This window comes from Monodon monoceros, unplaced genomic scaffold (assembly GCF_005190385.1).
Source record: "Monodon monoceros isolate NGI ecotype Baffin Bay Population unplaced genomic scaffold, NGI_Narwhal_1 Super_Scaffold_18, whole genome shotgun sequence".
Classification (NCBI taxonomy): Eukaryota; Metazoa; Chordata; class Mammalia; order Artiodactyla; family Monodontidae; genus Monodon; species Monodon monoceros.
This window is the reverse complement of record NW_021703774.1, coordinates 42068900-42096284: the sequence shown is the minus strand read 5'-3', so window position 1 is coordinate 42096284 and position 27385 is coordinate 42068900. Positions and strand designations below refer to the sequence as shown.

Genomic DNA, 27385 nt, shown 5'->3' with positions numbered 1-27385 from the left:
AGTCCTCCCAATTTCTTATCCCTTTAGCCTATTTTCTACATTATTTTCAGTAATATTTCCAAAACACAGATGTGATTCAGTCTCTTCCCTGCTTAAAAAAACGTTTAAATGGCTTCCCATGACCCTTGTTCAAGTTCATAGTCCTGAGCAGGACAAGAATGATGCACCATATCTAAAGTTCATGAAGAAAATTAGGCTGAAATTTGGGAGTTAGCAGGTAAAAGATAAGTAAAACGATGCACGGGGAGTGTATACTATGAGAAGAGAAGAGGACATAAAATAGTATCTTGATGATTCAACAATAATATCAGGGGAAAAGGACAAAAACCAAGGAAATGTGCAGTGTTATAAAACCAAGTCAAGATATTTAACAACAGGAAGTCTTTGGTGAAAAGCAGTTTCAATAGGGTTGAGAGGGCAGAAGTCATACTGCAGTAATTGGAGGGTTAAGTGGAAGTTAAGAAAATGGAGACAATTCTATAAACTGTTCAGGGAAGAAGGAGATGGACTATATCTGCAAGAGGATGTGGAGAATAAGAAAATTGTGTGTGTGGAGGGGTGTGTCGGAGGTACTTCGAGTGTGTTTAAATGTTTCAATGGTTAGGACTCATGAATGAAGAAATGTTATTGGAGAATGGACAGATGACATACATGATAGAGTTACACCCCTGGGAAGGTTACAGGGGTAGGGAGTGGAAGGGAGATGCAAAAATACAGGTGGAGAGGAGTCTGGAAATGTCCGTATTGGGACAAAAGAGAAGGGGGGAAATTATGGCTGTGGATGGAGGTTAGTTGTTAGGCACTGAGAAGGGAAGATGGGAAAGTACTCACTTGATAACTTCTAACTTTTAGAATAATTAGGAGTCAGCATTATCTTTTGAGGGTGAGAGAATGGAGGAAGTGGAGTCTGCCTATATGAAGAAACGAGGAAAAGTTCTGACTAGGGCAATGTAGAATGATTGCTGGGCAGCACTCAAATGAGACCACGAATGTTATTTGTTCCTTTTGCCTCAAACTTTCTTTAGATGCAGCTCAAATGTTACCTTTCTTGACCTCCACAGGTATAGTTTTAGTACAAAGGACTTAGTCAATTCTTCTAACACAGCGATTTTCATGTTCTACTGTCCATATTCGTTTACATCATATTGCTTCCACTGTCTATGAACTCCTTGGGGACTAGAACACTCATTGTGTGTGTGTGTGTGTGTGTGTGTGTGTGTTTTAATCATTTGGTTCTAATTGCTTTGTAAGTGCTAGCCCAAATTTTGAGTATGTAGGACAGTTTTTGTGGGTGAATGAATGAAATGCTGTAATAGATATGAAGTTATTGTTCCCATTTCATAGATTAAGAAATGGAAACTCACAGAAATTAAGTGAAATAGTTCATGATCTCCCAGCCAGGAAGAGTCATTGATAACCCAGGTCCTCGGACATCTGTTTTCCTTTATATTGTACATGATTAAACTGTTCTTAAGACTAATAATGGTTATAACTCTTTAATATATATATAAACCTCATATTTTATTTTTATTTGTTTATTTTTAAAAAATTTTTTGGCCATGCCGCAGGGCATGTGGGATCTTAGTTCCCTGACCAGTGATCGAACCCACGCTCCCTGCAGTGGAAGTGCAGAGTCATAACCACTGAATCGCCAGGGGAAGTCCCCTAAACCTCATATTTTAAAAGTGCTTTCATATTTTACCTTTTTTGAGGCAGTTAGTGGTATTCAGACAAAGAAACAAGGATTGATGAGATAAGAAATCTCATCACATCAACAAATTCAATAAGACAGTGGGTGAAAAGAGCATAGCTCAGGATCTGGCTAGGAAAGTGGTAGTAAGAAGTAGTCAAGTTGGACCAAATTCTAAGGCTCCAGAATGAAAATGTAATGTTCTCTTTTCACTAGTTGCCTCCTTTGTACACCCCTGCACTGTGTGCTATGTGCTGTGCACAGCAGTTAATGGTAACGCATAGTTTTTTTTTATAACTATGTAATATCTTTGTTTATTTTTAAAATTTATTTTTATTTATTTATTTTATTTTTGGCTGCATTGGGTCTTCTTTGTTGTGCGCGGGCTTTCTCTAGTTGCAGCTAGCAGGGGCTACTCTTCATTGCGGTGCACGGGCTTCTCATTGCAGTGGCTTCTCTTGTTGCAGAGCACGGGCTCTAGGTGCGCAGTCGTCAGTAGTTGTGGCACGAGGGCTCAGTAGTTGCGGCTCGCAGGCTCTAGAGCGCAGGCTCAGTAGTTGTGTTGCATGGGCTTAGTTGCTCCACAGCATGTGGGAATCTTCCTGGACCAGGGCTCGAACCTGTTTCCCCTGCATTGGCAGGTGGATTCTTAACCACTGAGCCACCAAGGAAGCCCAAAATATGGTTCTTGATCTTGATAAAATTTTAGGTTTTGGTAGGGGGGAAGACTTTTATACACAAAGTCATTTGGAAGGAAATTAAGTAACTTATTGTTAAATAGTTACTTGGGTTTATATAACTAGGTGTATTATAGGAGATCCATACGAAAATAGATTGGTGTGTCCTGGAGTAGATGAACAGGGAAATAAATGAAATAGGATGAAAATGGCACTGAAATGGCAATGAGCACATCTGAGGAGTGATCTGATTAGAGTGATAGATATTACCTCCAGTTAGGAGTTTACGGTTGGATGATAGCCAACAGAGAATCAATGAAGCGTTTCCAGCAGACAAATGACTTCATGAAATTGGAATTTTAGCATGATTAATATATGATAATGAAAAGTAGGATGAATTGGAGGATGGAGAACAAGAGATTAAAATTAAGAGAGATTTACTGTAATGCAAGCATAGGTCAGTGAAGTACTGAACCAGGGCAGGTGACTGAAAACCAAGAGCAGGATTATTTGATGACCCATGAGCAGCAATGGCAGGTTCGCAGGTTCGTTTCAATGGATGACGCTACCATGATAGTTTAGAAGCTCATTCTGGTAGTAAGAGAAGCTGATTATTCATTTCACCAATGGGAGTGTAAAATGTCAAAGCCATCATTTTATATATGAATCAGAGCTCCACTACATTAATGAACTGATAGTGGAAGAAGGTTTTAGAATATTACTTTGTACCTCTAAAAAGAACCATTGTACTTTGTCTAGTTTTTAAACATACTTTGATTCACTATTCCCAATTAAGAAGAATACTTGTAAAAAATTTGGAAATTTGGAATATACATCAAGTGCTTCTGCTATTCATAGACAATGGCTACTGATACTTTGCTTTTTACTTTTTTTCTCTCTTCACTGTGTGCGTGCGTGCATGTGTGTGTGTTTATCAACACTAGGGTCATATATTTTTGCTTCTTTCTACTTAAAGTTACATTGTGAGCATTTTACTATGCCATTAAATATTTTAAAAAACATAATTTTAAGCACAGCATGATATCTTTATATGTGGTTATGCATGAATTTATTTAACGATGCTCTCTTTTCACCGTTTAGGTTATTGCTATCTTGTCACCTTTTTCCTCTAATGATCATCCTTGTGCATGAGTCTTTAATCACACTTTTTATTATTTCTTTAGTTGGCTTCTTAGATATGCATTAGTTAAGATTTTTAATAAGTATTTCCAGATCACTTTCCAAAAAAGCTGCACCATTTTACATTACTATATTAGATTGTACATGCAAGCCCTTGTTTTACACAGCTTTGCTGGCATGAAAAAAATATTACAGCTGTGCATGCTAATAGATGTGCTTTAGAATTATTTTGTCAGTTCCTTACATCCTACCCCTCTTCCTCGTATATGAATATATACTTTATCCTTTAATATTGGTTAAATTGGTTATCGGTTAATATATCCTTTAACCAATAACAATTGGTTATTGGTTAATATATCCCTCAACTAACCTTTAACTATCCTTTAACTACTGGTTTAGTATAGCATGAAGCCTATAATTCTGGAATGAATCAGAGACTTAATATAAAGGAAATTGCAATATATTATATGTAATACATTTTTTCCTCCAAAAATAAACTTCAGGAAATTCAAAGTGAACAAAATGAACTTTTCAGGCTCATTTGGAATACTGAAAATGATTTTTTAAACTTATGAGTGTTGTTATATAGAGTGTCATTATAATAATATTCATTTCAATATGGATCTAAAAGATTACTCATCTATAATTTTTAAATTAATAAAAATATACTATTAATGCTAAAGTAGAATAGTTATTTTAGGTATAATATTGTAAGGTTTAAAAATTGAATCTACATCAAAGTTTTTGATAGAAGGGGAGAAGCTCCAATGCAATACCTGGATATAAGCAATATGATTTTATTAAGGTGATTAAATAGTGAATAATTTTCTATTTTTGAGACTAAAATATCGATACCATTTGAAATTAAAGAGTAGAGCAAAAAATTAGAACCGTTAACTTTACTTCATAAGCATTCATAAGTATAGTTAAATCTCAGATTTTGTCAGGGAGATAGAGAATGATGGATATCATGGCTTTTGATAAAGGCAACAAAGTTCATATTATATTTTATAACTGGCCTTGAAAGGTCATGACGTCAATGTCAGTGATACTGGAGTTTTTTTTGTTTTTTTTTTAGATTAGTGGGCACACACCCTAATAATAGTCCAAATATAAAGAGCCTCATGACTCTAAATAGTGTTATTAAATGATTTAAGAAAAACAGCTCTGTGTTTCATTTTGTCAAGTTTCTTTTTGTTAACCATTTAGTAACTTAGATATGTGCTATCCAAATTCATTTTACCAGTAGGATCCATCCAGGGAAAATTTTAATAGGGTTTATCTTTAATTTTGATCATAAAAATAAGCCAGGGTCTTCATATTCAAGTCTGCAAAATAAACAGACTAAATTTAAGGGGGAAATAATTTTGGATGTCTTGAGGAGAAAACAAGGAATATAGGGAAATTTAGTTTACTACTGGAGAGTTTTTTCCTTTACCTTACAAAATTTTATAGAGAATAATAGATTTGGGTTGCTATGCCATAAATTATGTTATTTTATATTATGTTGCTGTATATTGGACATAAATCTCACTGTTTTTCAGGCCTTTTAAAATGCTCAGTGACCAGAAGCCAGAACAATGGGTTCATTCTCTTAGAAGAGAAAGAAAGGGGAATTCCCTGGCAGTCCAGTGGTTAGGATGCCACACTCTCACTGCCGAGGGCCCAGGTTCAATCCCTGGTCGGGGAACTAAGATCCCACAAGCTGTGTGGCACAGCCAAAAAACTAAAATAAAATAATAAATAAATAAAAATAAAAGGAAAGAAGGAAGGAGAGGAGGCAATGAAGGAAGGAGAAAAAGAAGAGAGAAGCAAGGAAAATTTTAAATGAGCCAGTCTTTACAAATTATAGAAGCAATATATCTAAATTAACTTTATCTCCCTATATTTTCATTCAAGGTCAAAATTTCATTTACCCACAAATAACACAGAAAAAGAATCTGTATTTTTCCACACTAACTTGATGTATTTATTGACCTTATGGCATGATCCTTGGTTTAGAACCTCTGTATATGATGTACTTATGGTTTTTAGGTTGGATGAAACCAGCATGGCCAAACCAATCCAAGTGTTAGCTCTGTGGGCGTCAGTCCACCATGTCTGATGAAAGGAACTGCATGTTATTAAATGAAGCATTTACAGATTTACCTCTTGTGTTAGTTTCCCGGGGCTGCAGTAACAAATTGCCACAAACATGGTGGCTTAAAACAACAGAAGTGTATTCTCTCACAGTTCTGGAGGCCAGAAATCGAGATCAAGGTGTCCTCAGGGCCACACTCCCTCCAAAAGCTCTACAGGAGAATTCTTCCTTGCCTTTTCCAGTTTCTAGTAACTCCAGGCTTTCCTTGGCTTGTGGCTGTATAACTCCAATCTCAGCCCCTGTCTTCCTATGGCCTTCTCCTCTGCGTGTGTGTTCTTGCAAGAACATGTGTCTTTGGATTTATGGCTCACCCAGCTAATCCACAATGATCTCATCTCCATACCCTTAATTACATTTGCAAAAACCCCTTCTCCAAATGAGGTTGCATTCACAGGTCTTGGGTGTTGAGGGCATGGACTTGTCTTTTGGAGGGCCACCATTCAACCCATTACACCTGTATTGGTCATGGAGGATCAGATGCCTTGTGATGAGGAGATATACCCAACATTAATTTCTCCTTACATATTTTGGTGAATGTATAGTAACCTCTTAGTGAAAAAGAACTAAGGAGAAGTACAAAGTGCTCTGTAAATTCTATACACTGTTAGATATAGAAAATTATTTCATGTCTATTGCATTATAAAGCTCTTGGAACCTAATATAATACATTTTTTGGAAGTGGGAATGACCATAACCACAAAATAATGAATTCTAAATTGTTGTTTATATTCATTGTATCTTATACAATTGTTGCTTCAATAATTTTTTAAAATTCTGTAAATTTATTTACACAATTATACTCCATACGTCTCCCCAATCTAAAAATAGATTTTGAATAATGATAAATATCTTAGAAAACACATAGCCTAGGTTTATACAGAAAAAAAAACCTCATTTCCTCTAGAGAAAAGCTAATTTATTGTACATATATAAATTTAATTTAAGTATATATTTATTTACATATATAAATAAATAAAATGGCATATATATGCCATTAACACTATAGTTTGAATATATTTCTATGTTATTTAGATTGTTTTTCCTATCTTTCAAGATGTTTTAGTACTTAAAAATGAGCACAAATATCTTACAAAGTATCACTTGGAAGGACACTATCAAGTTTTTATCTCCACAGAAAATCATTTTAGTTAGTACTACGTGAATTTACCATGAATTAGTCTGTGGAAATCTGAACTGTCTGAGGTGTCAAACAATAACCAAAATGGATGGTTAGAACACAGTTCTGGCATATTGCTGTAACTTGTGGAGCAGCAATTTTTTTGCTCACTGCATTCTTCTAAAATACTCTTTTCAAACTCATCTGCTCTACTTATAGTTGTGTCATTGTTTCTTAGCCATTACAGACAGAGAAACAAGACATCAGAGAGGAGATGGCTTTTCCATCCTGTAATCACTGCCTTTATAGTCATCAGTTTTTAATCTTCTCCATGTCAGGATCATATAAGGAAAGGGAAAGTTTCCATCACTTACTGATTCCAGCGTAAAATATTTATCTAAAAATAGCTCAGTCTTTTACCTCACACAGTTCCCCTTTTCCTCTTTCTCCACACATCCACACATCACTGGTCATACCCTTGAGTCATGCTTGGAAACACTAGAAAGCTCCTTCTTTTCCTTGTTCTCACGCAATTCCACAGCGTGAACTTTTAGTTTTATTTTGATGTTGAATAATCCTTAATGAATAACTGTGAACAGTGCTAGACAAGAAATAACAGGCTGAATAATTCAACTGAACAGGAAGAAAAATGATTTAGAGATAAAAGTTTTCTCAAGTTTCTAACAAACAATTATTCATATATATGTACGGGATTTTCTGTGAAATATAATCACATTTAGCTTAACAGTTTATGAAACAAATGCTTTAATATGAATCAAATCCTTTGTTCTCCCAGATTTTTATTTCTCAGTAAATGGCATTGAGAGAGTCAATCAACTTAAAATTCACGACATTCTAGAAGCATCAGGAACAGTGAAAGTTCAATGAAAAACATATTTTTCTCTGAATTTAAGGTGCTATTTTATTTTATTTTTTTATATTTTTAACATCTTTATTGGAGTATAATTGCTTTACAATGGTGTATTAGTTTCTGCTTTATAACAAAGTGAATCAGCCCTCTTGCGTCTCCCTCCCACCCTCCCTATCCCACCCCTCTAGGTGGTCACAAAGCATAAGGTGCTATTTTAAAGTACTTGTTTTCTTAAATATAAATTACTGAGTTTTTAAAAATACATGATCTCATTTAATCCTCACAGCAATGTTCAGGAAGATCATAGTGCTAACTTTATTTTACAACTCATTTATGTATATATGAGTTGCTGAGAAATAAGAAACAGCTGAAATGTAGATAAAATGGGATTGGGAGCCTGCTCTTTCAAGGATAGTACACAGCCTGGTCCATGTGCGTTTGTTGTTACCTATGATCCCTATGGTGCCATTAGGAGAGCATCACTGCATAATTCCTCCCACAAAATAATTTCTTCCCTGTTTAGCTGTAGTGATACGCGGTTTGTCTCAGATCACCGAGCTTGCAAGTCAAGATGTGCTGGGCCTTTCAGGCTGCACAGCCCAGGCATGAAGCCATCCATCATGTTCCCTGCCTCTTCCATACTGCACTATCATATCTATTTTTTATATTTCCCATTGATTTATAATCCCTAAGTATCCAAGGACAGCCTCTCTCTTATGCCTAGAATATAGGTGCTCAATTATAATGTTGAATGAATTAATAAGCACTCTGAGGAAATAGTCCAGGTATACTGCAAAATCTCATGGCAAATAAATACTTTTTTCATAGCATTTGCCACAGTTTTAAACCTGAAGTGTTACTTGATTACTACCAGGCTATGTACATCCCATAAGAACAAGAGTTTCACTCAGTGTTATGTCCCCACCTCCTAGCGTGGAACTTAGATTGGCAACTAATGATTATCATTGAATGAATCGATGTGACTACAAAAGTAGTTAAAAAACTTAAGATGATAGTGATCATTTCTCTAAAACTTCCCTCCTTTAGGGATTTCCCCAATACCATTGCTATCTCTCTTCCTTTTTCCTCTTTTCTTTCTTCACTTTTCCCCTTCCATCTCTTTTCTTCTCTTTACTGGCATTTATTTGTCAAATATTTGCATAGCATGAAATGACAGGCATGGTTCTAAATACTGCACTCATATTAATTTATTTAATTCTAACAGCAGTCTTATGAAATATGTACTATCATTGCCATCTTTACTTTATATTTGAGGATATTGGGTGTGGAGACATTAAGGAACATGCCCAAAGTCCCAGAGCTTGCACTTTAACTCAGGCAATCTGGCCCCGGAGTTGGTGCTTTTCCCACTACCACAGTCTGCTTCTTATTTGTCCTTTTTGCCCTTCAGCTGCATTTCAGTAGAAATAAGCTCTATTCGCTGCACCTCTCTGTATTGATTTATGTTCTTTAGTTTAAATGTAATTATTTTTTGTGCTTACCCATTGTGTTAGTCAGCCTTGATGCAGAAACAAACCTGAAACCTCAGTAGTCGACAGCAACCTTGTATTTCTTGGTCACGTTACATGTCAGTGGATGCAAATCAGCTCTGTGTCTGTGTGCCAGGTGTCTTCTCATTCCAGTAAGGATGTATAAGCCTTTTATCCGGAAGGAAGTTCATATGTGGAAGCAATGACAATCTGCTACGCCCATTAACTAACTCTTGGTTCCTCTGTATGGCCAATTCTTGGCCACTGCACACAGAATAACAAGTGATGCCAGAAGCTCAGCTTCTTTTCATAAACAAAAGCAAAAAAAAAGAAAAGGAAAAAAAAAGCTAATTCAGGGCAACTCAATGTTTTTGCATTCAGAAAATGTATTAATTTTTAATCAGTTTTGTGGAGAAGATGCAGGTAAAAAATCAGTAACAGAGTGCTCCTCATTCTGCTTCAACAAATTCTTTTTGACTCTGAAAGGTTAAAAAGCATTCACTTGGCTTATAAATGCCCAGAACTCATAATATATGTTTATTTCTCTAGCAATTGCATCGACGTAATTTCATTCAGTTCAGTTCATTAATAATTTTTCAATGCCTCCTATGGAACTAGCCCTATACAAAAAGTTGACAAAATAATAGTGAGTTTGTTTATGGAGTAATTTTATATATTTTGAGATTGATAAGCTTCTTAAGAACAGAGTCATTTTTCATCCTAGCAAGGAGCTTACTGCTAGCACATAGTAGACACCTAACTAATATTGAATAATGTGCAGACCAACTGAACAAATGATCTTTCCCTCTCTTCCATAGGAACTTCTACTTGCAGAAAAGTGGGCTAAAATGAATAAGCTCCCCTTTCCAAAGATCGATCCTTATGTGTTTGATCGAGAAGGACTGAAGGAATGCTATGTCTTTAAACCCAAGAATCCTGATGTTGAGAAAGATTGCCCAACTATCATTCACTTTGTTCTGGCCAACATCAACTTCAGAAAGTACAAGGCTCCAGGTACATTGGGAGTTATATTCTGTAAAGTAGAAATCTGATGAAGACCAACATTAAGCTGGTTCATGCTGACACTGCCATACCAGCTATTACAACATTGAGCACTTCCCTTACCTTGATAAATGGCTACTATCCTGAGACCCCGAGTACTCCCCCTCTTTCTTAGCCCAAGAGCCCCTGGCTCCTCATCATTCAGAAACTGAAGGGTGAACAACTAGCTCAGTAAGAATCTCTGGGGCTTTACTCCACAACCTCAGATTGTATTTGTTCTGATTGAATGGTACCCTTGTCATAGGCATTGTTAAATATTTTAAATACTACCCTTGTAAGGGAGGCTTTGTTTCAGAACAAATCATGCAAAAAATTCTGGGAATGTTAACTGGCCATAAAAATTAATGTTATCGAGCAGTACGATATGACTAGTAATTTCAGCTTGCCATGTTATATTCCATAAGAAAAAAGAGAATCAAATTTAAGGCATTTTGTTTTGCCACATCCAGAGGAGTCTATAGACTCTTCTGTATCCTGGAAGATACTGATTAACAAAAGGAGATCTAGAGATTGACAGGCAAGATGCTAAATGCCTCAAAATCATATTATTTTAGGACCAGAAAATGTAGCTGTGAAAGGACAGACAAAAAATAGCCATGGAGACTATGGAGAAGACAGTGATCTTCTTCTAGATAGTGGAGGGAGTCAGAGAAAAAATCAAGAGAGGTGGAGATTATCATGTCATACTTCAACACAAAAGAAGGACGAATTTGTTTTCATTTTTAGTTATTGAACAGTGGAATACTTAAAACCTAGAAAATTTTGAATTTTCTATCACTATTAATTCTCAAAAATAGGATGTGGAGGGGATTCCCGTGACATGAAGACAATTAATGTTTGGATTTGGATTCTACCAGAAGCAGATTCCAAGCAAAGGGTTCAAGTGAAAATGGTTTATTTGGGTGAACTAGGAAACTTTAGTAAGAGAGCAGGGAACTGATAAAGGGAAGAAAGGCAGACAACAAAAGATGTGTTAGTAAGCTGCTACCACGAGGAGAACCTGATCCTGCTGGGAAACTCTAGGAAATGAAATAGAACCTGTGGTCTGGAATCATCCTTCCCACTTACACAGCAAGTGGCAAGGGAACTGGGGAATTTATATACCAACACCATAGAGTCTTTGGTTGACTGCTTCCTGGGACAGAGTATTATCTACTGGAATTTCCAGCCTGATGCTAGTGAGCAAAGCATCCTTGAACAGTAACAGGGAGGAGTAGAAAGCTCTTAGGCACAGAGATGCTGAAATTGGTAGTTAGAAGTTGCCCACGAAAATGGTCAAGTCCAGGAAATATAGGCAGAGGCCTAATACTGTATACTAAGGATTATATGACCCCTGAAGGGGCTACCAATGTTGAGTTTATGGCTATTTGTATGTTTTATGCCCTGGATTTTAGAGGTAATTTGTGGTTTTCAAAATAACACCATTTGAGACTCTTATATTAGGTGTTCCAAGAGAAACTAAGGAAGAGAAAGAACTAGCTGATTTTGATATTTTTGATGACCCTGAATCACCATTTTCAACCTTCAACTTTCAATACCCAAATCAAGCATTCAAAAGGCTGCATGATCTGATGTACTTCAATACCCTGAACAACATCGATGTAAGTATCTCCTACAATCATTGACAATGTCAAATACTTCCATATAACATGAACATAGCAATACCTCATTTTAATTAATTAAAAGTAAGGTTTATGAACGACACCCAAACTGTACCATTTTATTTTTCATGAATTATTCTATTAATCTCCAGAAGAACCCCATAAAATTCACAAATAAGAAAACAAATGCCTCCAAATTGGCAGAGCCCACATTTCATAATATTATTTGATTGAAGGATAGTTATCCTCAGCTTCTTTCCCAAAGTGTCTAGTGTATTTCTCATATGAAAAAATAAATTTTAATTAGGAAGAAAAGTGATAAAATGGAAATATAAGAGTGAGAAAGTGAGTGTAACCAGAAGTGTAGTTAATCTGCAAAAATAGCATGACTTTTCATGGATACACTCATGCTTTTAAATGTCTTTATTTTTGTGGATCTTAGAAATGTCTCCTAAAGTAGCAGTCTCTCCATTTTTAGCCCTGGAGATATCAAGTATGCTTTGCTTCAGAAATATAAGAAACAAGTCATTCTCTTCAGTATTATTCCAATCACTAGTTTATCTGCTGCTAAAATTCTGTCTCTGTGTAAAATTCTTTAGCTGCTAACTCACCATTTAGGACTATTGTGTAATTGGAATCATGTTGGCTTGCGGTTCCACATCGTAGTGTCTGACAAATGGTTATCAGTCGTAAAAGCCTAAGTTCATTGGCCTAATCGGATTTTGCACATTAGAAAAAAAAGAATAAAAGAAAAAGAAAGAAAGAAATCAAATGGAGAGGGAAAGGTATCATGCCTGATTTGTCAGTCTTTTTGGAGACTGTATGAATGGAGTAAAAGAATGTACCGTGCGAATGAGTCTTCCGTGCATATGAGATTTAATTACATTTTGTGATCTAATAGAATACTGGCACATCTAGTTTGCGTGTTTGTTTAGTTTGGTCTGAAACTAGTAATGATCAATTGTGTGCAGTTATAACAGTTACACCATAATACGTTTATTAATCAATGTCTTTAATTTTTGTAAGCATATAAAATTTTTCCCAATAACCTTCAGTTTCTGCAACTCTAGAGTGTTTCTTGTCAGCCTTCATTTGTGAATATGTGATAATTCAAGTAAAACACGCTTAACAACATTTATAGAATATATCATTGTCTAAATAGATTTATTCCTTTTTCTTTTATATTATTCAGTGAAAATCAGAAATCCATATGCTACATTGTTTCTGTGGTGATGGTGAAAATTTAAAGAATATTAAGAGAAAATCAGCATTTTAATCTATGATTCATAGGGAGCAAACAGACATTCTCAAAATGGAGTTGTGTTTTATGAAACCTCATGCTGTTAACATAGAAAAGAACTAAGGGTTAATACAGGAGTAATCCTATATTTCCAGTATGAAGCCAATAAACTGAAAATTATATTTTGTACTCCTTGAGATGAAATGTATTAAACTTGATCAGTTGTCCTAAAATGGAAAAAAATAGCTTATAGGAATATATAAATACCCTATTGGACTTGGGAAAATAAAAGGACACATACACAAAAGTATATCTGTATATAGACATACATGTATATGTACGTGTGTGTCTATATATATATATATGTAACTTACACAACTACATTTCTCTCATTGTTTTCAGTTTTGGTTTATGTAAAACCTTGTAAGCTATTGTCTGTAAAGAATGATATAGTTCTATTTATATATTTTACAAACATTCTTCAAAGTAATTTGTTTGACACATAGATGAAACAGTTAAAGCCTGAACAAAACCAGACTGAATTCCAAAATAACTGTCCTGAGCTCATCAGATACAGATTTTTCACAAGCTGTTTAATTAAGCGGGTTTTAATTGCTCCTAAGAAGTTTTCTGACACAGTAAGTAGAAGCAAGGTCATAGACTTTATATCATGTTTAGCTCCTAGATGGGCTATTTGTGTGACTTTGAATAAGCTAATTAAACTTTTTGAGCCTCAGTTTCCTCACCTCTGAAACAGGTGTCACAGCACCTATCATAGTGGCAGTAGTGAATCTTGAATCAGGTGACGTATGAACAGTGCCCTGCAAACAGAAGCTGCTTAATAAATGGGAACCATAACTATGTGTGTCTATATCCCTTACCACGATGGATACACCTCAAGACCTTTGCAAATGCCCAGAATTAATAATATAGACAAGTCAATATAGGTAATGGCAGCCTAGGCAGTAAATACATATATTTTTTGAAAGAATGAATGTAGGCTTCCTCTTAAATTATATGACCATTGAGACTTCTGTTCAAGTGATTCTTGGTTGTATATATGTGTGTGTGTGTGCCTCATACCCAGGTAAGACTTCAGTTTTCACTGACATGTATCTCTCCCTTGATGACTCCCATTCCCTGTTTTTAACCAGGAAAACACATTTTATCAGAATCAAAGCTTCTTGGTAAGTGATGATAAATAAAGAACAGCCAAACTCTGAGGTAGGATGCTGGGTCACTAGGCTCAATCATGAGCCAAATCACTCATTTTCACACGATTCGACGAGAGTAGGTGACTTATTCACACTGCAGCAACACATGTTTACTTGCCACAGACTGTTGGAATTTTTCACCAATTGTGGACACTGTGTATATAAACTCTTCTAATGCAAAGACATCTGACCGCCAATCCCATGGAGGCAGTTTTCAACTTTGTGGCCACCACCACCGTGACTTAAGGCAAATGTTCATCTTCAATTCACATTCTGACTTAAATCTTTACTTTGAAAATGTCAACCTGTCTCTGACAGCTCTGTTGCTGTGCTTCTGTTGCTTCATTTTCCCCAGAGATTCTAGCAGCCCTGCTTTGCTGAAGCTAAATTCCAGTTCATCTTTAGAGAACTTCTGTTTCTGCTCACTTCATGACAGCAGGCTGGGTTTCTCATTAGTGTCGGGTTTCTGCACTTACTCAGTCCTCCCAAATTCCTTTTCACTGAACGTTGCCTAAGTGCTTTTTACAATGGCAGCATTTCCTGGAGGTTTTTCTGTGTGTCTTTTTTTTTTATTTTAAGAAACCTAATATATAGTGACTTACACTGGTAGACATGTGGTATGTGGAAAATGCAGAGGCTTTCGAGTTAAACCAAATTGGGTGCTCAGATTTTTGCTTGTGCCTCTTCGCTAGGTGACGTTGGGCATGTTGATTAACCTTTCCAAATTTTACTTTCCTCATTTGTAAAAGGAAACAATGATACAGATTTTTATAGGATTGGGATGAGGATTAAGTAAAAGAATATAATTTAAGAGCTTGGTGCGTACGAGACACTCAATTGAAACAGGTAATATGTTAGTGATAATAATTACTATCTGTGTCCAAATTTATCTTCTGCTTTTAATTATAAATTTAAGCCCTTTAAAAACAATGACTTGCCTTATTTACTTTGTATCCTCCAGAGGTACTGATCACAATGCCCGACACCTAAAATATGCAACAAAATTTTCATAAGTCATTTAAAAAATGTCATCGACTTACTGGCAGAAACTGTTGAAGAGTTTAATGTAATAGGAGGAATGAGTAGTGAGTGTCAGGATACAGGGCCTGTTGGTGGGAGGCAGATGCCTGACTGTGGAGAATCTCCAGGCCGTGTATGCCTGGCCAGGTAGTGTGACTACATGCTGTACCCATAAACTACCACCTCGATCTAGAGGAAATACACTTTCTGAGGTCTCTTTTCCAGGACCAGTTATCACAGGAAAATGTACTGTTATGCAGTGTCACTCATTCAGTTGGCATATTCTAAAGACAGTGACAGCATATGCCAATGCTACATAATCATGAGCTTTTAAAATTCTTTCTCCAGTGATCCTGTAAAGTGTTAAATATTAAGGGTTAATTAAAATGAGGAAAAGTGTATATCCAGAAGTACTGGTATTTACTTCTTCATTTACTGATATTTCATCATCATGTTAAGAGTGTCTAGGTACAAGTTAAAGTTTTTATCTTTTACAAAATAATTTAGAAGCTTATTATGTATCATAGCCTTATTTTTTTATGTGATATCTCTAGGCATTTCTTTTTAACTGAAGTATAGCTGATTTATAATACTGCGTTAGTTTCAGGTGTATAGCACAGTGATTCAGTTATACATATATGGATATCTATATCTATATCTCTCTATATATATATGTTTCCTTTCAGGTTTTTTTTCCCTTTTAGGTTATTACAAAATATTGAGTATAGTTCCCTGTGCTATACAGTATGTCCTTGTTGGTTATAATGGCCTTCTGTATCAGGCCCAAATTCATTTACCTTTAATGCTACCTATAATCTTTTTATATCTTACTTATTAATTCAATACATATTTATTGAGTATCTACTGTATTGTATCCTTAGGAACTAAGGATACAAGCAATGCACAAAACAAAAAGAACAAGGAAAACTTTTGAGTGCTTAATATAAGCCAGATATTTCCTTTTCAAGCATTCACAACTGGCCCATGAGGTAGGTATTTTTTATTTCTATGTGAGGAGACCGAATCATGGATTACGTAGGCTGATTGCTGGAAGTCACACTGTTATGTTGAGGAGCTGAGATGGGGCCAAAGGTTTTTTTCTCACTCTTTCCTCCCTTTTGAACCATCTATCTTTCAAGAAGACTTATGTCCTAGTATACCCCAAACACAGCTTCCTTTCCAGCCAAACCACTTCCCAGATGTTTCCTGTACATGCCATGACCTTCCATCTTCAGCCTCTTTATGAGATTATCCTTTTACTGAGAATGCCTGGTCTTTCCTCTCCACTTATCAAATCCTGCTTGTCCTTCAACTCAACTCAAATCTCATTGTCTCCATGAGTTGAGCTTTATCCTGTTTAATTGACCTCCACTGAGCACCTCTGGGCAGTCATTAATTTCACAAATTTTTATTCTTCCCCTTCCGTGTTCTAAGTGCTGGGATAAGACATGACAAGACTACTTAAGGCCCCTACTTTCATGACACTTTATTGGGAAGCAGGCATTAGCCAGTAAATCCACAGTAATTTACTCCAGAATATCTTCTTGCATTCTGCTATATTTATAATTTTTATTTCTCTCTCAAAATATACTGTAACTTTCTTTTAAGGCTCATTTTAAATTTTCTGTTGTGTGAATCCAGTACTTACTTTTGGAGTGTTTCCAATCTCACGCCTCTAAATTTGTTCCTTTGGGGGAAAGATTACATTTTTCATGTTTTCTTTTTTTTCTTTATGCCTTTACTGCCAAATATTTAAAGGATCTGGCAAATTGGGAGACTATTAAATGGCACAGGTAAAAGATGACACCAGTCTTATTTGGGGATAGGTGATGGGGATGAAGAGGGTTGAGATATAAGGACCCCTGCAAGGATAAAACTGACGGGAAGGATTTGGTCTCTCAATGACTTTTGGGGGGGAATGAAAGAGGAAATTAGGTGTAAACACTATTGATGATTACTCCTAGTATCATTTTAAAAAATAGGAAGACTCAAATATAACATATCGCCTTTTCAAACACATCTTATTGTACCATGAGTCATGCCGAAAGGTTTGAATTTAGCAACTGACGTAATGCTGAGCTCAGCCACTTCTGTTTACATCACAGGATTATAAATCAGGGGTCCCCAACCCCCGGGCCAGGACCAGTGCCTGTTAGGAAACGGGCCGCACAGCAGGAGGTGAGCAGCGGGCAAGTGAGCGAAGCTTCATCTGTATTTACAGCCGCTCCCCGTCGCTTGCGTCGCCACCTGAGCTCCGTCTCCTGTCAGATCAGCAGCGGCGTTTGATTCTCATAGGAGCGCGAACCCTACTGTGAACTGCGCATGCGAGGGATCTAGGTTGCGCGCTCCTTATGAGAATCTAATGCCTGATGATCTGAGGAGGAGCTGAGGCGGTGTTGCTAGGGCTGGGGAGCGGCTGCAAATACAGATGATCATTAGCAGAGAGGTTTGACTGCACAGAGACCATAATAAATCAACTACTTGCAGACTCATATCAAAACCCTATCAGTGAGTGGCAAGTGACAAGCTGCATCTTACGGAGTAGACTGGACATAAGCAACACACTTTGGGTGTCACTGTCTCCCATCACTCCCAGATGGGACCATCTAGTTGCGGGAAAACAAGCTCAGGGCTCCCCCTAATTTTGCAGTATGGTGAGTTGCATAATTATTTCATTATATAGTACAGTGTAATAGTAATAGAAATAAAGCGCAATTATAATAAATGTAATGCACTTGAATCATCCCGAAACCATCCCCCGCCCCACCCTCCTGCCAGGTCTGAGGAAAAATCATCTTCCATGAAACCGGTCCCTGGTGCCAAGAAAGTTGGGGACCACTGTTACACATCACAACAAACGGGTAATCTGAAAAACCTGGTTAATGGTTTCACAGTGTTAATGCGCCACCTAGTGGTTTGACGTGCACATTCTAATTGCATATTTGGGTTTTTCAGCTATAAATGTGAATATCCATTTTCCTTTAAAAGAATGGCCTGTTTACTAAAAACACCTTCCAAGGGCCATAGAATTATGTTTCCCTTACTCATGGGAAAGATGGGGTCAGCGAATATCTGCTTTGCTTAAAAGAATCAGTAACATTTGAGCCCACTTTTCCCAGAAGACCATTTTATATATATATAATTATATGTATAATTTTATATTTACATAATGTTATATATAATATATATAGTATAGATATAAGTACATATTTATTTAAAATAAATATGTGTATTTTATATTTTCCCCAGAAGACAATTTTATATATATATATAGTTATATATAGACTATATATATATATATATAGTCTTCTGGGGAAAATATATATAAAATTAAAAATCATAAAGCAAAGGTATCACATTCCTGTGATAAGTCCCTCTTTCTAGAATATGACAGTTTGTTTGAAGTTAGCATTAGAGAACAGAGTGCATGTCAACACTGCCCACTGGGCCTTACATAAAGTCACAGAATATTAACTGCATGTTAGTGTCACCCAAGTCAAACATTTCTCTCCTCCAGGTACTGAACCCAGCTTGCCCAGTTAGATTGGATGTGAAATGGGAAAACCTTACTGTGCACACATCTCCAAGGCCAAGAGGGCCACACCAGCTCTGAGTGAGAAGGGCCAATGGTGCTCTAAACTTCTCAGACTTGCCAAGTATTCCTGCCCATGGTAGAGGGCTGAAAAGCATGTGTATAATACCTTAACGTGGCCTCACAACCCCTGGGGAAGGGAAAAAGTGAATCGTGGCATATTCATGTGACTTGCCTCTGGCCCTGAAACTTCTATCTCATTAGTGGATATATGTATACGTGTAACTGATTCACTTTGCTGTACAGCAGAAACTAACACAGCATTGTAAAGCAACTCTACTCCAATAAAAATTAATTTAAAAAAAAAAACAACGATGAAATTGTATAGTCCTATCCTGAGAATGGAGTCTTCCTGATTTTGTCAGGGCTCAAAAACAGCAGCAGAGGGGCTTCCCTGGTGGCGCAGTGGTTGAGAGTCCGCCTGCCGATGCAGGGGACACGCGTTCGTTCCCCGGTCCGGGAAGATCCCACATGCCGCAGAGCGGCTAGGCCCGTGAGCTATGGCCGCTGAGCCTGCGCGTCCGGAGCCTGTGCTCTGCAACGGGAGAGGCCACAACAGCGAGACGCCCGCATACCGCAAAAAAAAAAAAAACAGCATCAGAGCCAAGGTTACTATCCAGGCCTCTCTTCCAAAAGCCCATTCCCATTGCTCTGCAATAACTGCTTCAACCAAATTCCAGATTTTCTCTTCATTCCAAAAGTTCCTAACTAGGTTAACATCATACCAAAAAAAGTATATGATAATTATAATAGCAATTCTTAGAGGTTGTATTCACCATTAATTTGGGTATATGCAAAGATTATTCTGAATAAAGAATAGCCATCATCAATAAAATCACAAAGCATGGTGTTTCCTAGATAGGACATCCATGTTTTATAACTGCATTTGTTTCACTGAGGAAGCAGGGCAATTCTCCAGCAATTTATTTTCACATTAGGATTAGGGAAAGTCTTGTACTTCCTTGTGGTTTCTCATTTCTGCTTATCTACTAACTATAAAGGACATAAATTCTAGATTTAGTAATTACTTATTTCTTCCCTCTTACTACCTTCCCCATGAAGGGCAGAAGGAAGATAAATTTACCATGTTACACATATTTTATTCCCTATTTTATCAGCAAAAAATCTGAAACAGGGGCTTCCCTGGTGGCACAGTGGTTAAGAATCCGCCTGCCAACACAGGGGACACGGGTTCGAGCCCTGGTCCGGGAAAGGACCCATGCTCCACATGCCGTGGAGCAACTAAGCCTGTGCACCACAACTACTGAGCCTGTGCTCTAGAGCCCGCGAGCCACAACTACTGAGTTCACACGCCACAAGTACTGAAGCCTGTGCACCTAGAGCCTGTACTTCGCAACAAGAGAAGCCACTGTAATGAGAAACCCATGCACTGCAAGGAAGAGTAGCCTCCCCTCGCCGCAACTAGAGAAAGCCCACGCACAGCAACGAAGACCCAACGCAGCCAAAAATAAATTAATAAAAATAAATTTTTAAAAAAATCTGGGACACTCCCACAACAGTTCTTTCTCTGCTGGGGGAATGAATAGTATCTGGATACAAACTGAACAAGAGTGTAATGTGCACAGAGAAAGACAAACATCATATGGTATCACTTATATGTGGAATCTAAAAACGTACAAATGAACTTATTTACAAGGCAGAAATAGATTCACAGACATAGAAAACAAACTTATGGTTACCAAAGGGGAAAGGGGGGGGATAAATTAGGAGTTTGGGATTAGGAGATAACACACTACTGTATATAAAATAGATACAACAAGGACATACTGCATAGCACAGGGAACTATATTAAATACCTTCTAATAACCTATAATGGAAAAGAAACTGAAAAAGAATAGATAGGTAGATAACTGAAAAAAAAAGAATATATATATATAACTGAATCATTTTGCTGTACACCTGAAACTAACACAACATTGTAAGTCAACTATACATCAATTTTAAAAAAATTTTTAAGTGTAACGGAGATGTTGAATTTAAATATATACATGAGGGACTTCCCTAGTGGCACAGTGGCTAAGACTCCTTGCTCCCAATGCAGGGGTCCTGTTTTCGATCCCTGGTCCAGGAACTAGATCCCACATGCATGCCGCAATTAAGAGTTCACGTGCCACAACTAAGAAGCCAGTGAGCTGCAACTAAGGAGCCCACGAGCCGCAACTAAGACCCGATGCGACCAAATAGATAAATAAAATAAATATATACATGCATGACTCAGAGATTTCTCTATTTCAAAAAGAATACTATAATAAAAAGATTAATTATATATATATATATTTTTGACCAAACAAATGTTTCAGTGAGTTCAGAACAGCACTAATTATACATCTTTTGCCTCTATTCACAGGTAATAAAGAATGCCATAGTTGAAAGCATTAAATATAGAAGACAGAATCCATCTCGTTGCTCTGTTTCCCTCAGTAGTGTTGAGGCAAGAAGATTCTTCAACAAGGAGTTTCTAAGCAAACCTACAGCATAGTTTGTGTACTGGAAAGCTTAGTAATTTCTGATGCAGAGGCAGTCTGAAATTCCATGACAACTGGATTTAAAAGCACAGGACAGATACTAACACTGGTCTCAAGAGACTGGTTAATACTCAAAGTTGCAGTTATTTAGCTGCATAGAATAATACTCTTAAAAGTTTGTTAGATTGACACATGATGTCAATTGCGTAAAAATATACTTAGCTACATTTTCTATCAGTATGAATTTCCTGATGCAAATGTAGGGACATATGCTGTATTTTTAGACATTCCTCACCAGCTATCTTATGTGTTCCCTTTTTAAAAATGTGGTTTCTTTTTTAGAATATTTAAAGGTTCAGTCTCAATATGGAATTCTTTGTATTGTGTGTGAATGTAAGTCACTGACTGGATTTATTTGTGCCATGAGACAACACTATTTTTTATTTATATATGCGTAAGTACATATATGAAATAAATACGTCTATATACAAATGAGCAAGAGGTAACTGAGTTGTTGTTTGTTATCTTTAATGAAATATTGCACCGTTGCTATGACAGATGCTCAGATTCATGGCTTTCAAACACAAAAGTTGTTAAACCTAAACTCAAATTTGAAACATCATTTTAAGTCATGGTGATTTTCCTTAGAAAGTATGTATAATTTGTTGAGCAAATGGCATACATTTATTCAAAGTGTAGAAAAAAAAAAATTTAACCACTTCTAGTTTACTTTGCTGATATTACCCCGTTTGTCCAACAGAGAGCAGTTGACCTCAGAGAAGAATCCAGAAGAGTGACAAGGGCTGTATCTGCAAGGCTTGTCTTAGGGACAATCTGTATTGCATGACTGTGGTTTGTTACCATTGAACTGCTAAGGTTCAGAGTTAGTGTTCCATATATAAGGGCTTCCTCATCCTTCTTTTTCTGAGTCTACCTTTCTTTAATCTCTTTGTTCATGTCTCTTTTGTCCTCTCACATTTCATTTACATTTCTACTTGTGAAGAAAGACAAAAAATGTAACAGGAAGGGAACACTTGAAAGTTCATTCTTTCATTGGTTGATTAATGCACACAGCAAATGAATGCCCACTACAGGCCACCAGGCGTGTTGTAGGGTCTGGGGATACAGCACTGGACAAAACTGACAAAATTGCCTGCCTTCAAGGACCTTACATTCTAGTGGAGGTGACCAACAATAAACAATACAAATAAGTTTCTAGAATGTTACCGATAAGTCCTAAGGAGAAAATTAAAGAAGGGAAAGAAGGAGATGGAAAATATTGGGGGTGTATAATTTTAAATGGGGCCCTGGGGAAGATCACAATGAGAAAGTTACATCAGATTAAAGATGTGAAAGAGCTGAGGGGGCAGGACCTGTGGATATTTAAGGGAAGAGCATTCCCCGGCAGAGGGAATAGCAAATGCAAATGCTCTTAGGTGGAGTGCCAAGCATGTTCCAGGAACAGGAAAGAGACCAATGTGCCCAGAGCAGAGTGGGAGGGATAACAAATTAATTTTCACTTATTTGTTCAAGACATGGCAATACTGTTTATATTTAATTTGTCCTTCAAAATACCCCTGTGAAATAACAAGACCAAGAGAGGTTAAGAGACTTGTCCAAGATTAGTAAAGTCTGAGCTGGAGTCCTATGCTCTTGACCTCATGGCCTCTATATCACAATTGACAGTGCTTCCTAGAAACTAACTCGATGAACACTTTAAAGACTATTGATTATAAAACTGGAATGATCTAGGGTCCTTGCTTTTTCTTTGTTCACATGCCTTCAGTTTCTTAACGCCAATAACAGAGGCTCCTTAACTAGGTCAGTGTTACCAATTTGTTCATTTATAAATTTACTAGAGTTCTGATTTTATAAAAATACATTTTGATGACAAGTTAAATCTATAAATTTATATTTTCATTCTATCTCTGTCTCAATGAATCACTGATAAGTGAAATGTCCTCTTAGTCTTCTTGCAAACCATCCACATGCCTCAGTGATTTGGGCTTAGTTCTTTGCCTTTTTGACATAAGCATTTGCCTGTTGTTCATGCCCATGACTGGGATCCTACTTTACTTCATCTGGTGCAATCTGATCATTTTCAGGTAACTTTTTTGATTAATAAAAACACCAAGATAGGGCTTCCCTGGTGGTGCAGTGGTTAAGAATCCGCCTGCCAATGCAGGGGGCACGGGTTCGAGCCCTGGTCCGGGAAGATCGCACATGCCACGGAGCAACTAAGCCTGTGCACCACAACTACTGAGCCTGCGCTCTAGAGCCTGTGCTCCGCAACAAGAGAAGCGACTGCAATGAGAAGCCCGCGCACCGCAACGAAGAGTAGTCCCCCCGCTCACCACAACTAGAGAAAGCCCGCACACAGCAACGAAGACCCAATACAGCCAAAAATAAATAAATACAATAAATTAATTTTTAAAAACCCACCAAGATAAAAGTTTAGTATGTGTGTATGTATGTGTGTGTATGTATACATATACACATATTTCATTCCTTCTGAAAAAGAAAATTTTAGACACAAATACTTTTGTTCTAATATTTTAAAACCTCATTAAAAAAATTTGGTAATCGTTCCTCTTCCTTTTCTTTCCCCCTCCTCTCTTTTTACTTCCTAAACTATTTGATCCTAAAACCATTAGGTAGGGCAGAGACAAGTAGGTGGGGGGGTGGGGTGGTCACAGAACCACAACGAATCAAAGTAGGACATGAGAACGTGAAGTGTCAAGGGGGCATCCAGGCAGAGGAAGAGCCCTGACAATGTAGATTGGTTACACACATGGAGATTAATTGAATAATTAAATGTAGTGGAAGCCAGGTTTCTCAACAAATGATGAAGTTCTCAACAAATATGAAAATGAAAACCAGAATGTATTCTGTAGTATTAGGTTGAAATTGAAAGTATATATATATGTATATATATATATATATATATATATATATATATATATGGAGAGAGAGATTCCCTAGGTAGGTCGGTGAGAAGACATAGGACCAGTGACACCCCAAGAACAAGGAGAACACTGGTGCCCAGATTTTGGCCTTTAAATCCCATTATTTACTAAAAGAAACCCAGGCTCCTTGGAGAATTTGGTTCCAGGGCTGGGAAAAGAAAAGTATAAAATGATCCTAGACCATTTTATTCATCAGAAAGCAAAGAAGTGCTCAAAGAATGATTGGGACATGTCAAAAACTCACAGAATCCAGATTGAAGGAACACCCACTGGCTCCATTGGGGGAAATTGAGCGTTAAAATAAATATTGATAGGAAGAGATTATGACTCATTGAATAATATTGGAAACCATGACTCCATCTTGATAAATAGGTAAATAAGTTTATGGTTTAATATGGAATCAGATATTTACAACATCTCAAAGTATGCCCTTTTACAAAGTACTTATTTATTACAAAGGGAAATAAGAGTAACTTTGCAATGGAGAAACCAGGCAGGCTAAGTAATAAAAATGAATATGATCAGTAACAGGACAAATTGAAATCTTGCACACCTGATACAAGGCAATGAGAAGAATGCAGCATCACTTCTGCAGTAGTCCTGTCAAAGATGTGTCACCTGCTTTCTACATCTGCAACTCTATTTCTGTTTCGTAAATAAGTTCATTTGCACCATTTTTTAGATTCCACATATAAGCAATGTCATATGGTTACCAGGGGGGAAAGTGGGGTACGGGGGATAAATTGGGAGATTGGGATTGACATGTACACACTACTATATACAAAATAGATAACTAATAAGGACCTACTGAATAGCACAGGGAACTCTACTCAGTACTCTGTAATGACCTATATGGGAAAAGAATCCAAAAAAGAGTGGATATAGTATATGTATAACTGATTCACTTTGCTGTATGGCAGAAACTAACACAACAATGTAAATTACCTATATCCCAATAAAAAAATTTTTAAAAAGATGCATCACCTGAATTTGTTCTTGAATAAATATCAGGAAAGCCCAAATGAGAGAAATTTCAAGCATAATTGTCTGTAATATTCAAAATTGTTAAGGTCAGGGAAAGACTAAAGAACTGTTCTAGACTGAAGATGAAAGAGACATGACAACTGAAGATGTTTCACTCTGACCTGAATTCTTGTTCCGATGAAGGACGTCATCAGGATAGCTGTTGAAACTTGAATGAGTTCTGAGGACTGGATCATAGTAAACTATCATTATTAAAATCCTGATTTTGATTGTTGTATTGTGGTTATGTAGCAGATTATCCTTGTTTGTATTAAGTACACATTAATATTTTTACGTGATACAACATCATGCTGGCAACCTACTTTCAAATGACTCACAAAAGAAAAAAAATGTCTTCGAATTCTACTTGCAACCTTTCTGTAAGCTTGGCACTGTTTCAAAATGTTAAAATTTTGGCAGCAGAATCTCGGTTGGAGGATTCTCAAAGAATTAAAGAGGTTTACATGAGTGGCTTTCATTTTATATCCATGATTTTTTCTTTTAACTCTTCTTACAGATGATCACTGTAAATACTATTTTTTCTATACTGAATAAAAGCCAAAGAAATAAATCATAGGCTAAAAAATAGTGCTGAGGATGGAGGTTTGTCTAGGACCTCTGAGCAATAAACATTGTTATTCCTCTACACCCTGTTTTTCTTATCCCTCATGTGCTGCTGACATCCATTTTCCCTGGAAGCAAATTCTTTATTGTAATTGATTTATGCAGTGCATTCTTTAGTATTCCAGTTAATGAAGCTAGCCAATACCTTATGCTTTTACTTGGGAAAACAACAATTCACCTGGACAGTAATGCCTCAACTTACTGAAAGTCCTTATTTCTCACAAATCCTGAAGGCTGATCTGGATGATATAAAGTTCCCTGGGTTTTACCTTGTGGCAATATATGGGTGATTTGCTTATTTGCTCTCCTTCTCAAGGAAGCCATGAGAAGTTAGGAGAACCTTCTAAGTTGGAGAAACTGCATGAACAGAGATGCAGAGATGAAACTGAGCTTGGCCCATTTGTCAGATGTGAGGTGACTCTCCACCAGCTCAGGGAGTGTGTGTTGATCAGCGGATGGATGGAGCGGGGACCACACAGCTGGATGTAACTTATTGCCAAAGTCTGAGCTTTCATATAAGTTATTAAGTCCACAGATGCTTATTACGTTATTAAATACACACATGCAGGCACATATACGTACATAGAAGAGGGTCATGTATGGACCGTCCATAAGAATGCCATGAGCGAAGGATGAAGATGAAAACAATTCTGTGATCCTGAGGTCCTTTACAGAAACACAAAGCAAAACAGAAATAAAAGCACAGTAATGCTTTGCAAACCCAAATGATCCCTAAGCCTTACTTCATATACACATTAATAAATGAACAAACAGACTATATATCTCCTGTGGCAGACAGTAATCCTCCCCCAAATTTTAATTTACTCCTGCTCATTTTCCATTCCCCTGCAGCCTAGCCCGATGAAATGCAAGCAGATGTGATATGAGCTACAGCTGAGTCAAGATGAGAACTAAATTTTATTGTGTGAAATCCCTGGGATTTAGGGGTTGATGCCCTGGCATCAACTAGCCTACGCTAATACATTACATTATGAAAACCTCAAAACTTCCAAATTCCAAACTCACAAAGTAGATATTATTCACATCATATAAAGGATCCATAACTTTACCAAGAGAATTAATGATGAAACAGGCCTCTAATGCATCAAGAAAAAGGAACCTAAGAAGTGAATTGTCCTGACATGAGTCAATGTTTTGCATGGTAACCTTAGGTGAATTTCTTACTCTATTATGTTTTTTTTAAATTAATTAATTTTTAAAACATGTTTATTGGAGTATAATTGCTTTACAATGGTGTGTTAGTTTCTGTTTTATAACAAAGTGAATCAGCTATACATATACATATGTTCCCATATCTCTTCCCTCTTGCGTTTCCCTCCCTCCCACCCTCCCTACCCCACCCTTCTAGGTGGTCACAAAGCACCGAGCTGATCTCCCTGTGCTATGCAGCTGCTTCCCACTAGCTATCAGT

At 36.9% G+C, this 27385-nt stretch overlaps 1 protein-coding gene across 1 annotated transcript in view; it reads left to right on the top strand.

Annotated features, from left to right (window-relative positions):
- The window catches only part of PLA2G4A (phospholipase A2 group IVA), a 153025-nt gene extending 131190 nt beyond the window's left edge, over nt 1–21835 (top strand). Inside the window, exons 16-18 of the mRNA XM_029229716.1 lie at nt 9944–10139; nt 11631–11788; nt 21223–21835. Coding sequence (XP_029085549.1) covers nt 9944–10139; nt 11631–11788; nt 21223–21354 — 486 coding nt within the window. The 3' untranslated portion in view covers nt 21355–21835. The remainder of the gene's footprint in view (nt 1–9943; nt 10140–11630; nt 11789–21222) is intronic.
- The last annotated feature ends 5550 nt before the right edge of the window (nt 21836–27385 follow it).